Genomic DNA, 14,264 nt, shown 5'->3' with positions numbered 1-14,264 from the left:
CACTTCGGATAATAAGCGATGCGCTTCAGCTGCGGTTTTCTTGAGATCGAAGTAGTGAAGAAGCACATGTCGGAAAAACAGCCTATCGCTATTCATTTTCAATCGATTGGAAAATCTCTTTGGCGTCGATTCACTTTCAGCGATGTTCTAAACTACAAACGACATATGACTTCATCGTCGAAACTCGCCAGCGTTGGAGCCAGCACCCTCTAGTAGCGAGCGGCAGGAATTAAGTTTAACACCTAATAGCAAAGCATTAAAAGATTGTAGAAAGTCAAACTCTTAAAAATTATTAGCAAGTTATTAAAAAATGATGAAAAAAAGGACAAATTTGAGAAAAGTTAATCATCGGAAATTAATCACGCAAAAGAATTGTTAAAGTTAGAGAATTAATAGATTTGTGAATTTATCAAGAGAGACGAAAGTTCAATGATTTACTCTCTCGATAAGAGGAGAAATATGATGAAATAAAGATGACAAATTAAAAATTTCAACCTTTATAATTGGGTTCTAGCTTTATTCGCTGTTTCCTTACTTCTGTTGCACATTATGAGCAAAATCTAAAAAGAAAAGACGAGATAAATTATATAACTATTGCTATATATTTACAACATAGTTTCAGTCTTTACAAATAACTGTTGTATAATTGACAGCTATTCACAAACGTAAAATATCGATTTACGTTCTTAACTCTTTGTTTTGTAAAACTATGATTTCACACTTATTACGATTAAAAAGATTGAAGAGGGATAAATGAATTAATATAGTCATTGAGTCCATTAAAACTTTGTAATTTGTGCGATTAGCATGACGCATATACATTCATGTATATACACATCATATGTATATTTATATGCATTAAATATAATTTTACTTAAAACAAAGTTACTTTTTTATTAAATGCATAGAAAACTTGCTGCTTTTATTTTTCAACTTTATTGATATATGTAGAATGTAAAACAATATCGAGCGATATGTTTGTTTTTCGTACACGGCACATATGTAATAACGTTAAACAAAATATCCTGAATTTGACGCGAATTATAGATCATCTAAAATGGGCTTAACCATTAACAAAATTGTTACAAATAAATAAATTATGTCGGAATGTGTAGACGTAGACACGGAGAGCAATCAGTTTATTTATTTATTTAACATAATCAATTTATTATTTAAATAGATTTATGAAATTAACGTACCCAACCGACTTTTACATTCGTGTTATATAGGTAATAAAATTATCGCACTTAAATTTATCACACATAAAATTACAAAAATCTGTGTAACCTGTGTAAAAACTTAACAGGTCTCCATACAACACACTTTATTCGAGAGATATTTTGGGAACATCCTTAGAAGGTTCAAAATACATAGAGACGTCTTCTGGACGTCTTTAGGACATTTCTTGGAGGTCTGTGTTGTATGGAGTCGTAACAGCTGCCCTAAAGAAGAACGTGTATATGGAAAATATTACGCTATCGGTACAACAAATACATTGCTTTATCAATTTTGAATTTATATTGCGTATATGCATAAATTACATCTCAACGTTTATAGTAAATCTATTTAAGATTGATAAAAAACGATTATACGCTGATATAAAGCTTTTTTTTGATAAAATTTCTTAATCATAATGTTAAATATCACGCGATCAGTATGCTTGTTACGAAACTTGCGCTAAGAAGAAAGTAGGTCACATTTTGAATTTTTCAGAAGTTTTAAATATTAAAATAGAGAGAGAGAGAGAGAGAGAATTGGAAACTAATCTACTTAATAATGCAATATGAATATCTGTAATGCGCATATTCTTTTCACGCTGTCGTCGTAATCTGTTTAAGTACGGTTTCTACTAGTATACCCGAAATAAAGGATATATATACAGCTTTTTTAAATAAAAATTTGTGTATCGTGATATTTCATCTAAATACGATGCTTTTGTTGCATAATGAACGTTTTTAAACGAATACTAAATTAAAGACGGAGAAAAAAATTACAACAAATTATATGTATATGTATATATCACACAAACACACACACTAACACACATACATACATACATATACAATATATATTACATGTAATTAAATTATTCACTTAGAAAGGACTTTATAGCAAAGATATTGAAGAGAAATCTTCATTGTACGTATTTCTAAAAAATAAGGTTCTTAAAATAATGTCCTTTTTAAAATGATTGCATTAATTACATGTCGTCAAATCTTAAAAAGAAAACTCTTTTAACTCTTTTGTTAGATACTATTTTCATCTAAAAATTGTTAAATTAAAAATAAGCTGGTAGCTATCCTTCATTCGGAGTATCTCTACATCTTGAGAATACTTGAAACAAGATCTACAAGCTGCAGTAAGTGAAGTCATGGATGGCAAAGAGGAAGTCTCAATAAAGTGCTTTATTTACACCTTGATGCAGTATGAAGGTGATAACAGTTAGCAGTTGCGTAGGATTTGAGAAATATAATTTAGAATCCTAATTCATTCTCACGGGATACTAAAATTCCGGAACAAGAGTTCTGTTGCACATTATTTTGGAGAAGCATTCTCTATATCTCTAATAAATCACTATCATATTGTCATCTTTGCTAAATATTGAGATTCTTGATCATCTTGAAATGTAATGAAAGGTGATTCACCGCGGAATCTTCGTACACTTTGAGTTTCAACATACCGTTTAATCAGTATTTGCTAATGAATACCAATTGCCTTTGGTATCCTACTCGTAAAACAAATTCGCTAGCGCTTTTATCAGCAACGTGACCAGCATTTATCGCAGCGACTTTAAGGTATTCTTTCAGTCCTTTCTTTTTGTGATGAGGTATTATTGATGTATCATACGACTTTGTATTAAAAAAAAAAAAGGATCACGTAAATCGTGAGATCACAACTGTTCGGATTCGAAGGCCGCGTTGTCTATGCCGTTCATCATTTCGGTTTTCTGTGCGTTCTTCTGTGTGTCCACGATCCGAGGAGTTGATGCCTTCAAATTATAATCTGTCGCATCCTCGTTTTTATGATTCATCATAGCTTCGGGTTCTTTCTGCTCCTTCAGCATGCGATCCTTTCGATGTTCCGTGTACAACCAGCTGAAACAATTAAGAAATAACTTAACGTCATACAATCGCAACTTGCAAACTTAATTCAATTTTTATTACAATTTGAGTATAATGTTTCATGGGAAGATCGTAGTGTTTGGCAAACGTAATATATCATTAACGTAACATATCACATTATAATCGTGACTTGGTCATTCTACTCACAAGAATGCAAACACCGCGGGCATTGTCATGCATCCTCCGGCGATGAAGAACGTCCCCGGAAACGTATTCATGGTCGCCGCGTAAATGGCGCTGTACATTGGCCCATAAACAAGCGGCATCAGGGACTCGCATACGCCAAACAGCGAATTCACTTTACCTACAAAATTACGTAACGTGTATGTCTTAGCTTTCGGATAGAGAATAAAAATTGCGTTGAATTTTCCTTGCTATTAACCGGACAGGAAGGCCTCGTTAGACTTTGTTCGTGATGGAAAAATTAGTAGCATTGCCACGTAAATGTAATTTGGTGTCCAAATTATCCGATTTACGCGATTTCTGCGAAACACGCTGCTTCGTAAGGTAAAGACTGAGCTCAAGTCGAGAAACATTTCTAAGGGGCACTAAAGTATTAATATAATGATAATGTAATTCTTTTGTTTGAGTTCATTATAAAGACGCTCATTTATTTTATGCGCTTCTACGGAGAGCTGCTCTTCTAAATATGAGAGATATATGCATGTATCCGTCTGACGTTATCGCAGCTGAAGCATCTTTATTTTCTGTGGAATTTTACACAGGAAGTGTACCGATTCGCAAATTGAACGCTTCCAAGAAGCTCATGTGATATACACTAGTACATACTATAGTATATACTATAGTATATACTTCAATCACATACAATTATACATAACATACGAAGTTTTATAATGCTTTATTTTTTTCTTGAAATCATAAAACTCTGAGGTATAAAAATATAATGGCATAAGGAGAGAGAATCTTTTTTTTTTTTTTTTATTTATATTCTCTTACCGAGCTCATCAGTGGGCACGAGTTTAGAAGCTATCGATCGCATGGCGATGAAAGATGTGCCGTTCACGATCTCCACAATAGCGGCTGAAATAAGTAATTGATTCGTTATTAGATACACTCGCGTCGGGACTGGGGCTATACTGTGATATATATATTTTATATACGTAGTTGTTACCCTGATGTTAGCCGTTTTAAAAAGACTGACCTACGTAGACCATCCAGGCGGACGTGGCGAACGCGTAAACGAAACTTGCTAAAATTTTACTCGTGCAGCTCATGATACCCACGATCGCGTCGTCTATCTTGAGAATGTGACTGAAGATACCGACGGAGATCGCGGTACCTGCGTATCAGAGGGAAAAATCTTTTACTTTTTCATGCGAGACGAATATCGGACGATCGCACGAATAATAATTCTAAAGGATTAGTAAGCGGACGAGCGCTGTAAAATTCCAGGTGATCCGTTAGTCAAAAGAAAAAAATTGTAAGAAAGTCGGATTTTGCGCGTTTGCAAAATTTATAGAATAATCTACATCGACAAATAGAAAGTTCTTGCCGAATAGAAAGTCAAACGAAGATAGCCATACGGTATTCAAATTAGGGCTGGTGATTTGGTTCGAAGGCTTCGACATTCGTGAAGATTGAAGTTTCGAAACTTCAAAGAATCAAAATTATATAATTAATAGTAACAAATATATTTTCACTTAAAAATATGTAAATATTACTATGAATATATTTTCATTTTTACTATTTACACAAATATATTTTTCGAAACTTCGACGCTTTGAAGTTAACTTCGAATTTCTATATTTTGGCATCTTTTAAGTTCAAAGTTAACTTTGAAGATTCGAATTCTTTTGAAGCTTCAAATTTTGGAAACTATCAAAAGTAACAGTCCTAATTCAAATAGGGCAAACATTAAAGTGTCACGTTCGTAAGATACAAATTCTAACAGATTTTATCTTGCATGCACGCCATTGGCAATTTGCCTTTCTGTTGCAAAATATTCTTCTAATGTTTTCTACTTTGTGCTACCAGTTGACTGCTGCAACAAGCGATTGCATTTTCAAGGCAATTCCTACCTTCTATAACCAGCTAGAATAAAAGCTACAGTTGATGATTCCGCTTAGCAACGATATTCATTCTTACATAAGATACGTCTCCCGTTTGCTTTCATCGACCCATGGACGCAAAAAGCCTTGATTAACCCGATGTATGTACAGCATCATTACGAGAATAGAGCTAACGGATACCTTCGATTTGCGTGAAACGGCAATCGGAGGAGATTATCTGCTCCGACCGACTCGTACGCTGCGTCCGCGTTTCTACACGAAGCAGAATGTACATTTCTACTTCAAAATTAGTAGTTAGATCAGTGAATGAACCGGAAGAATTCATTGCGCATAAACGATTGTACGAGCGCTCGCTTATAAATTTCTATTTTTTTTTCTCCCTCTCGCTCATTAATTAACGTGCGAGACATTTTCAAGTGATTTTCTTACCGATCAGATTAGTTACCATGCCAAACGTGGAGAACATGCTGAACGTCACTTCGTTCCAGTTGTATCGGAACCGCATGTAAAGATAGAGAACCGCCATTTCGCCTGTGAAAGAAACAAAAACTTGATAATACCACTCGTTCTTGTTGCGTAATCGCTGTCTATCTCTATCTAATTATAAGGCACCATGAATCAATCAACGTGTGCAATAATAAAAACTTTGACCTGACTCGCGGTAAATTATCCTCCGATCTATAAGTGAGAGCTATTAAGTTTTATACTTGATATTTATTTATTGAATATACTAACGAGTATATTCTTGTCAATAATTCCTTTGATGTATCTAAGAATAGACTTGTGCACAATAGATTATCTCTTAGACTGTCGGTTCTTAGAAAAGTCTTGATTCGTGATAGACTCGCTATTGTGTTATTTATTATTGAATATTTATAGAATTCATTGACTCAAGTTGAGTTAATAATTAACTCTGGTTATGAATAACCATTCTTCGGCTTGTTTATTTAATTAAAGATAATTTTTAAGATTTACGGATTTTATTTTTGCTTCGAGTCTAAGCATCTTTTCACGGTTTTAATTATAATTGCTGCTAATATAATTTGTAACTAACACGTACTTTGTCACGGTACGTAAATAAATTATCGCTATACTCACGGTTGACTTGAGGTAACATATCGTATTTTGCGAGGTCATTATTGTTAAATTTCATGCTGTATAGCTATGGAGATATTTTGCAGATTCACCCAAGCGCAACGGTTTTCTGTTCAATTACTAACGATTTTCACGATTACATCGGCTGCAATTAGACCGACAATTGCTTCCTGTATAAGTAATGCCAAGTTAACTATGAAGGTCAAACGCAATGTTACGTAAAACGAATTCTCTTTTCCAGAAAAGAGAAGACATATTCAGTAGAGAAGTGTGCAGCTGTCGAAGATATATCTAAGTGTCTTCAGCCTTTTAAAATGCACGCGCGTGCATTCTGGCGACGCGCGTTTTCCCATGAAATTGCACTGACATGTTTATACGATTGGTACGTAACGTGAAAAGTTACGGATTCCGTAATTCATCCCGCATTAAAATTCGTCGCACGTTCTTTGTGCCGATGCGGTATCCTCGATGCCGCACACTCCACTCAGGATTATAAAGAAAATATACTACTGTATAACGTAATAGTCGCTTTCACCGCGTATCTCTGACAAGCAAAGATCTGAAATTACATCGTGAATATATAGCCACGTTCGCGAATCGCGTTAGCATGCATGCTGATGGAAATTGCGTACAAATAAGCGTGTAATATTGCGTGCGCTTGTACCTTAATATATTTTACGTATATACGTCTATAATTTTGAAATTTCAATATTAAATTATCATAAAGAAACAAGTAAATCGACAGATAAATAAAGCCTCTATTAACGTTCTAGGGCAAGCTCTTTAAGAACACACAAGCAAACAAATAAAAATTAATGATTACAAAGAGAGAAAGTACTCTACAGTATAATTTGAAAATTACTTCATTCATTTGTCAATGTATTCTAAATGTATGTAAATTTTATATCTGCCTATTTTATGATTGCATTTATTATGTATATTGGAACTAATTTTATGTATGCGTATAAATTTGCGTAATTTTTCTTGTTCTTATCCGAATAAGCAAAATGTGTCGAATTACGTAAATATTATTTGTTAATAATTAACATCGATTACAGTAAAAAGACCTTAAAAGAAATGATAAAACCGTGTTAGTAATTAAATAAACCTCTATTAGATATTTTTTCATTAACTTGAAATTCGAATGTAAAAAAGGTTGCTTTAGTCTCTCTATATTTGCAACTGCCGAATCTACATGCCGATCTTGTATACTCGTTCGCGCTACAACATTAAGTCGTCAGGATAAATTATCGCGCTTACAAGACGTCACCGAGCGACTATGACGACAATGAGAGAGTCGAGAAAAGTAACGTCTCAAGAAGAGTCTTACAGGTATATCCGCGTTACAGCATTCGAAATCAGGAAGACGCCCATTACACGAAATTGTTATAAGCGTGACGACTGCCCGCGTCACTTAGCAGCTGGGGTAATATGTGCTAATGCGTACCCAGACATTGTAACGACGGGGCTACCTATATAATTAAATTGTGACAAGGGCATCTGCGAAATGTGCTGGAATTGTACGTCGTCGCTGTACGAGCGCGCACGATCGCATTAAAGTCGCGATAGCGCGCTGTAACAAATGCACGCTAATTGAAAAATTGAATGATTCGTGTGGTCGCGTGCTTGCACGGGCTACTAGCAGAAACTGGAGGCTTTATTGTTGCCGATACCGTCCGGCACTGAGACTGGATGCTGGTACTAGCGCTGGCATCTGTATCGATATCGTAAATTTTTATTTACGAGCTCCCCGTCTAACAAACTCCGAGGTATGCGTTTATTAGAAAAGGTTGTAAGAATTGTGTTGTTTCCATCTTTTATAAAAACTTTTTCCATATACCGAAAAAATCTACTTAAACATTTATTTGTGAGATATAATGTTTATTTTATTGAAATAAATCTTTATTTAAATACTGCGTTCTCTCCTAGTAAATAAATTCCTAGTAAATAAATCATTTTACTCTTTGCAATTAATAAGATACACATTTCACAGAAATGTATATTTTGTCATCACAATCAAATTTTTTTATAACCAATAAATGTCAAAGAAAACATCATATGTGCAACATTTACTTGCAAATATTTCGACTTTTTTTTTCTCAGTGTATAGAAGCTAACGATGTAATAAATGTTTGTTGTTTTGCTTGTTGAACTTTTGGTCTTTGCAGATTTATAACGTCTATACCTTGTAGATTACGCGCAATATCAGTGATTCCGAATGCCAAGCAAATGCAGTTGCAGTAAAATATTTTATTGACGCTTTAAAATACGCGGATTATTTGGATACCTCAAGTAACGCTACACGTTCGCGCTCGTATAATGTGTGCCTAGTTTTACCATATCTTCTCTTACTTTCCCCTGGCATACGATGTATATTCACACCGTCGGACGTAAGTAATTACTGATGGGAATGCGCACAGTTACCGCAACACGGTAGCAAGATTAACGAGAATTACCGTGAGTTTTTATCGTACTACGAACGCACGTGAGAAATGATGGATGCATTTTATTTTCAACTGTTTTCCAGTGGTTTTACGATTTTTTTTTTTATTGTGTGAGAATTAAATTGTTTGCATATTTGAGTTATTATATGTTTATTTCTCATACATTTATGAGCTTTTTCTGGTTTACATAATGCGAATAAATAATAATTGTAAACATTTTTGCTTATATAAGATCGATTCAATGAATGAATAATATCATACAGTTATATGAATATTATATATAAATATATATTGCTATATATATATATATATATACAATAAATATATACAATTTTAATTGAGAATAAAACTTTATAAGTTTTTAAGGGTGTATTAAGTATGAAGAATATATGAAGTATATAAACACTTTTTAATAAAATAAAAAAAATATAAAAAAGTTGCAGATTTTTTAATGTTAAAATGCAAAAAATTCGACGACAATTTAGAACTTGATTCAACAATTGTTTCAATAATTAAGAGGTAAACATGTTACAAAATAATAATTAAAATAAAATTTGAGAAAAATTTTATGTAAATTATAAAATTGTATTATTAAATATAAATATTGGCCCTATTAAACTGTCTCATATACATAATATTTATTTTTATATGGAAGATATAAATTGCTTATTTTAATCATGTTTTGCAGAGACTAAACAACCTGATACATCCTTAACAATAATAGTATTATTAGATCACACTGTATTAACAACTCATTATTTACGTATTTGTAAAATTGAATATTAGATTAAGCTATAATTTAATTATCGTGAAAATTGAAAATAATTAGAAAAATTACTGAAAGAAAATGCCATGTGAGTAACATGTCTGAATTATACACCTGCAATTATAACATCTTGAGTTATACAGAAAATCTATTGTAGTCTGCTTGTAATTCAGAATTCACACAGGGGTATTATTCGGTGTGAGAACTCAAGATTTTAATTATCATAATTAAAATCAATTGCAGAGTTAACAATAAAAATTCAATTAAATACAAAAAATATTTCTTTTTCATTAAAACGGATCTTAGTACTTAAACACATACTTTTGTGTGAATTTTTTTTGTATATACACTCTGATTCTGCATACCGCGCGCCGAAATCTTTTTGATTGGTCTTGAAATGCACTCATGAGCAAAACCGGAATAGTAATATCATTTATTAAATTGTACAAATAATTTTTGGTTGCTAATAAGCATCTTTAATAAGAATGTTTACAATCAGATGTTAAAGACAATGTTAAATCTGTGAAAGATATTAGGACCTCGACCGGGGATTGAATCCGAATCTCTTGCATTCCGTGCGAGCGTCCTCACGATTAGACCACCGAGGCTTCGACAATATTCATCACAATAACCAATAACTAGTAAATAAACGTCATTTCAAAGTGACGTATATTAAACAATATATATTGAGAAGTAGGACAATAAGAACAAATCAAATTAAATACGAAAAATGCTTATTTTCAATCGAAGCGGATTTTAATGCTTAAATACATACTTCTGTATGATTGAATGAATTTGTGTGTAAATGAATTTATATAAATTCACATATGTATAGAAGTTAATAAGAATTAATTAATAAGTGTGTGTGTGTGTGTGTGTTGTTAATTTCTCAACATATATTGTTTAACATACATCACCTCGAAGCACGATGTTCATTTACTAATTATTGATTATTGTGACAAATATTGCCGAAGCCTCGGTGATCTAACGATCTAAGAACAAAAAGTTATTCACATAACGTTATTGTCGTAAATAAGACGCGTTACATGCAACTGTCGAATAACCTTGCTTAACACTTGGGGAAACATTTCTTTAAAGGCTCTCGATTTATTCGGGCTATTTACTCACCGTAAAGGGGCCCGATCACAATCATAACAACGACCATGAGCACGATGACCCTTTTCTGGCGATTGTTGGCCCCTTTCTTGAACGCCACACGAAACGTCTCCTTGATATGCTTCAACGAGAAGAAGTCCAGAACAAAGGCGCACAACGAGGTCCGCTTACCCTCGCTTGGAAGGGACTTTTTTCGCGCGCGTTCCGTGAGCACCCTCGACGGTTCCTTGATAACCACTAGACCGTACACAAAGCTCATTATGTAACACACCATCGCGATACTAAAGACACCATAGAAACCCAGCTTTGTGTAAAATATCCCTGATAAGGCCATGCCTATTGGCACGCCCAAAGACAGGAAGACGTTGGCCGCGCCAATCCTAAGTGTTCTCGATTCCACGGTTGTGATGTCCGCTATATAACTGAAGATACCCATAAACATGGTAGACCAACCGCCAGCTAACCCGGGCCACACTGACTCCAGTACAACCACCTCCATGGGTAACTCGTAGAACCAGTAAGTGCAAGCAATGAGGGTAACACTACTGAAGAACTCGCCGATGATCGGAAGTAGCATGCAAGGCTTCCTTAGGCCAGTGCGATCGCTCCACGCACCCATAAACAGGATCAGGATGGTCGGCAGGGCGCTCTGCAGCGGCGTTTTCCAGGTTTGCATACGCGCCACCATCTGCTGAACTGCGAGCTCCTCCGCCTCGTAACCGGTGGTGTTCCTGGCGGACAAAGCTGAGCACACCTCATCTGGATAAGCCAGGTTCACTCGGCAGGCCTTCTCGAGGATCAGATTCTGGGTGGCCAGCTGGGAAAGCACGCTGGGAATCACATAGCACGCGACCATCGGCTCGACGGTGATGTTGCTGGTCAAGAAAGACCATTTCTGCCGGATGCTCATGGACTTCCAAGTGACGGCGCTGTCAGACTTTTCGGGAATTGATTGTTTCTTCTCCGATGTGAGCCCCGCGGGCGTGCCGATCGTTGTCGTGATCTCTGACATATTTCACGTCAAAGAAGAAATAGGATTGAACTGATTTCTTTTAGAAAAATCACAGTCTCTTTCTATTGTCCAGGTATAATACGATCGGCTGAAGAGCATCAAGCTGCCTGTAGCAGTCCAAGGAATGGCTCGCGAAATGCCTCGAAGGCGTCCAGATTTTCGTTCAGGTTGTTCGGCGCGCGCTCGAGAGAAATCGCACGGTGGTCCCGCGACTCCCGGCTAATGCACCATCGTGCATTACGAGACGCGGCGGTGTTATCTGTCTCCTTCCTTCGCTGGTCACCAGCAGCACCAGCACCAGCGTACCTCGTACCACCTCTTTCCCGGGCCGCGCTGTCACCGCTCGCTCACCGCTCTTTCCTATGATCGGCCTCCTGCAGCGCACAACGAGTTGATCCGCCTTCGTGTACATCCACTTAGGGACTAAGCACACGCGGTGGCCCCTCGGGGCAACGTCGCCGACGTTCGCGCTTAATCGGTTCCTCCGCGGTGCACGACACGCGGCTAATGCTCCACGAGCGCGATTACCAGCGCTCCCGCGAGTCGCTTCCGATTCCGCCCCGCAGGAGTTTTCGGGTCAAGGTCAGCCTCCGACGACGGTGCGACGGTGCCCGAGGCCTCCGGGGGTCCTCCCGCCGCGCTCCCTGAATCCTATTCTTCCTCGGCGATTGCCCCGCTTGTCCCGCTCGTCGTTTTCCTTTCTTGATACGCGAAAAACATGCTGATCACCTTGACACGCGAGTGTCTTCCGCGATGGAGCATAACGAGCTACCTTATATCCGCCAAATCTCTTCACGTAGCATAAAGTCTAATCCAATAGTCTCAACATTGACATGTTGATAAATGAACGACGTGTCATGATTATCGTGTTCATTTTCCTACCCAGGGAGTACTTATTCTTACGTCGACGAATGATGATCTTTTTCGGCTTTATATACCTTACGATTCGACGAGACATCGTTCCTCTTGCGTGAACAATTTAGATTTCCGATGAATCCGCCAACTGCGCGTTAATATGTTGAAGGATGTAGAAAGCCGCCGATGGCTTAATTCACGCCGAGATTCTCAAAGTTTATCGCCTCCGGTGCAAACGTCCTCGCGCCCGGATGATGTCAACAACTTGTAACGGGTTACTCACGAAACCGTACGATTACCTCGTGCGATCTTAGTTGCGTAAGCTTCTTTCACCGAACGATCCATTCGGATTGGTCGATCACCCTTCGATTTGTCCTTGACACGTTCCTCTCGTTGCGAAAATTCTTCCCTATTATAGATGATGACAGTTATTAGTTTGGCGTTATCCGAACGTATTTCCTCTTCTATCGACAATAGCGAGCGAGTAACTCTGGGCAGTCGCGTAAAGAACATTTTCAACTTGCCGCCTGTGATTTTATTAATAAGAAATTCGAGAAATTTGTTTAGCCGAAGCGAAAACGGCTACCAGCGACCGCGACGATGTCGAACGGATGGCAACTGAGCGTAAACAGGCAGCGTCGTCGAATCGCTGCCGCGCGTAACTCGACGAGGCGCTGTTAAATGTGACAATTCGTTGATAAAGTAATCACTACTACGCACGGTCCCAGCGTTCTACAGTCGGAGCCTATTTTAGACAGGGCCGTCCAAGTGCCATTATCTGCGACGGTGAATTCAAAGCTATTCGCGCGACTCGGCCGCTCGGGTGACAGGCCGAGTCGCGGTTGCACCATCACGGTTTTTTCATCGTCTCGCGATCGCGAGCTCGCAGATTTTCGCGTGTCCTGCCATCGCTGATTATCATCGTTGTCACATCGAATTTCTTGCGCCTTCCGTTCGATTTGTTCGCTCGGATAAGCGTCTTGTCCGTTTCCCAACCGATCGGACGTCGAGTCCAGTCCTCGTGCGCGTATCGCGAAATCCTTGAAGTTCGCATGGCGAAGTAGCGCAAAATCGAAAGGACGAAAATCTGCAAGGTCGCGTCCGAGCGACGAAAGACATCTAGAGGCGGCCCTGGCTCTTAAGTCTGACGTATGATGCCGTCAAGTGAGTAATGCTCGCAATTCCACAGCGATGCTTATAAAATATTCGATGCAGAGCTGTCACCGGCACCTCTCCCTCTCTCTCTCTCTTTCTCTCTCTTTGCCTCCTCTCTTTCCCACTCTCTGTCTTGATATCCGACCGACGAGGGTGCGTCTGTGGTCGTCATTACTCAAGAGCCATCCTCGTCGGCCATCATGGCGGCTCTGCTTGCGGCACGCGAGAGGTATGATTCTTTCGCGGTGACCAACTGGTTATTCGGTACGATCGGTGTTGCCGATTGACAAAAGCCTACTAATACATTGCAATAAATCGTCTATTGGCAGGTAATTACCACAAAGGTATTTTACTTCGTTGTATTCTCGCTCCGCTGAACCGCTACTCGAGAATTACGGATTTTCACAAGTAGCAGCCATGGAACTATAGTTAATGATTTCTATTCCGCGTTTGGTACATAAAACAACTTTCGATTTTTTTCTCGCAGCTATCGAATTTAATGGACAGAAACGATTTCTCCTGTTACACTTTTCCATCGGAGCGACGTAATCACTTTTAGGTCACCAGTGTATTATTTATTTGCTCGTTTGCCTTGCAGATGATTCTTATTTCATTGTTCATTGATAACAATTTAACTAGATTACTCTCTTCGTCAACATGTTATACATT

At 37.6% G+C, this 14,264-nt stretch overlaps 1 protein-coding gene across 1 annotated transcript; it reads right to left on the bottom strand.

Moving 5' to 3' along the window:
- Positions 1-2,843: 2,843 nt before the first annotated feature.
- On the bottom strand, positions 2,844-11,585 carry LOC108769164 (solute carrier family 46 member 3). Its single transcript, XM_018519991.1, has 6 exons — positions 10,586-11,585; positions 5,582-5,683; positions 4,285-4,422; positions 4,080-4,163; positions 3,270-3,426; positions 2,844-3,095 (listed from the first exon to the last, which is right to left on the bottom strand). The coding sequence occupies exons 1-6, from the start codon at positions 11,583-11,585 to the stop codon at positions 2,891-2,893; spliced, it is 1,686 nt and encodes a 561-aa protein (XP_018375493.1). The 3' UTR covers positions 2,844-2,890.
- Positions 11,586-14,264: the final 2,679 nt, after the last annotated feature.

Source organism: Trachymyrmex cornetzi, unplaced genomic scaffold, assembly GCF_001594075.2.
Source record: "Trachymyrmex cornetzi isolate Tcor2-1 unplaced genomic scaffold, Tcor1.1 scaffold868, whole genome shotgun sequence".
NCBI classification, from domain to species: domain Eukaryota; kingdom Metazoa; phylum Arthropoda; class Insecta; order Hymenoptera; family Formicidae; genus Trachymyrmex; species Trachymyrmex cornetzi.
This window is presented reverse-complemented; position numbering and strand designations above follow the sequence as displayed.

What these genes read in the sequence shown, in the direction of transcription:
- LOC108769164 (XM_018519991.1), bottom strand. Translation starts at nt 11,585, where the DNA reads ATGTCAGAGATCACGACAACGATCGGCACGCCCGCGGGGCTCACATCG. An exon ending in TGTGATCGGGCCCCTTTACG is followed by an intron (nt 5,684 to 10,585) that starts GTGAGTAAATAG and finishes TTTCTTTCACAG; the next exon opens with GCGAAATGGCGGTTCTCTAT. An exon ending in CGCCTGGATGGTCTACGTAG is followed by an intron (nt 4,164 to 4,284) that starts GTCAGTCTTTTT and finishes TACTTATTTCAG; the next exon opens with CCGCTATTGTGGAGATCGTG.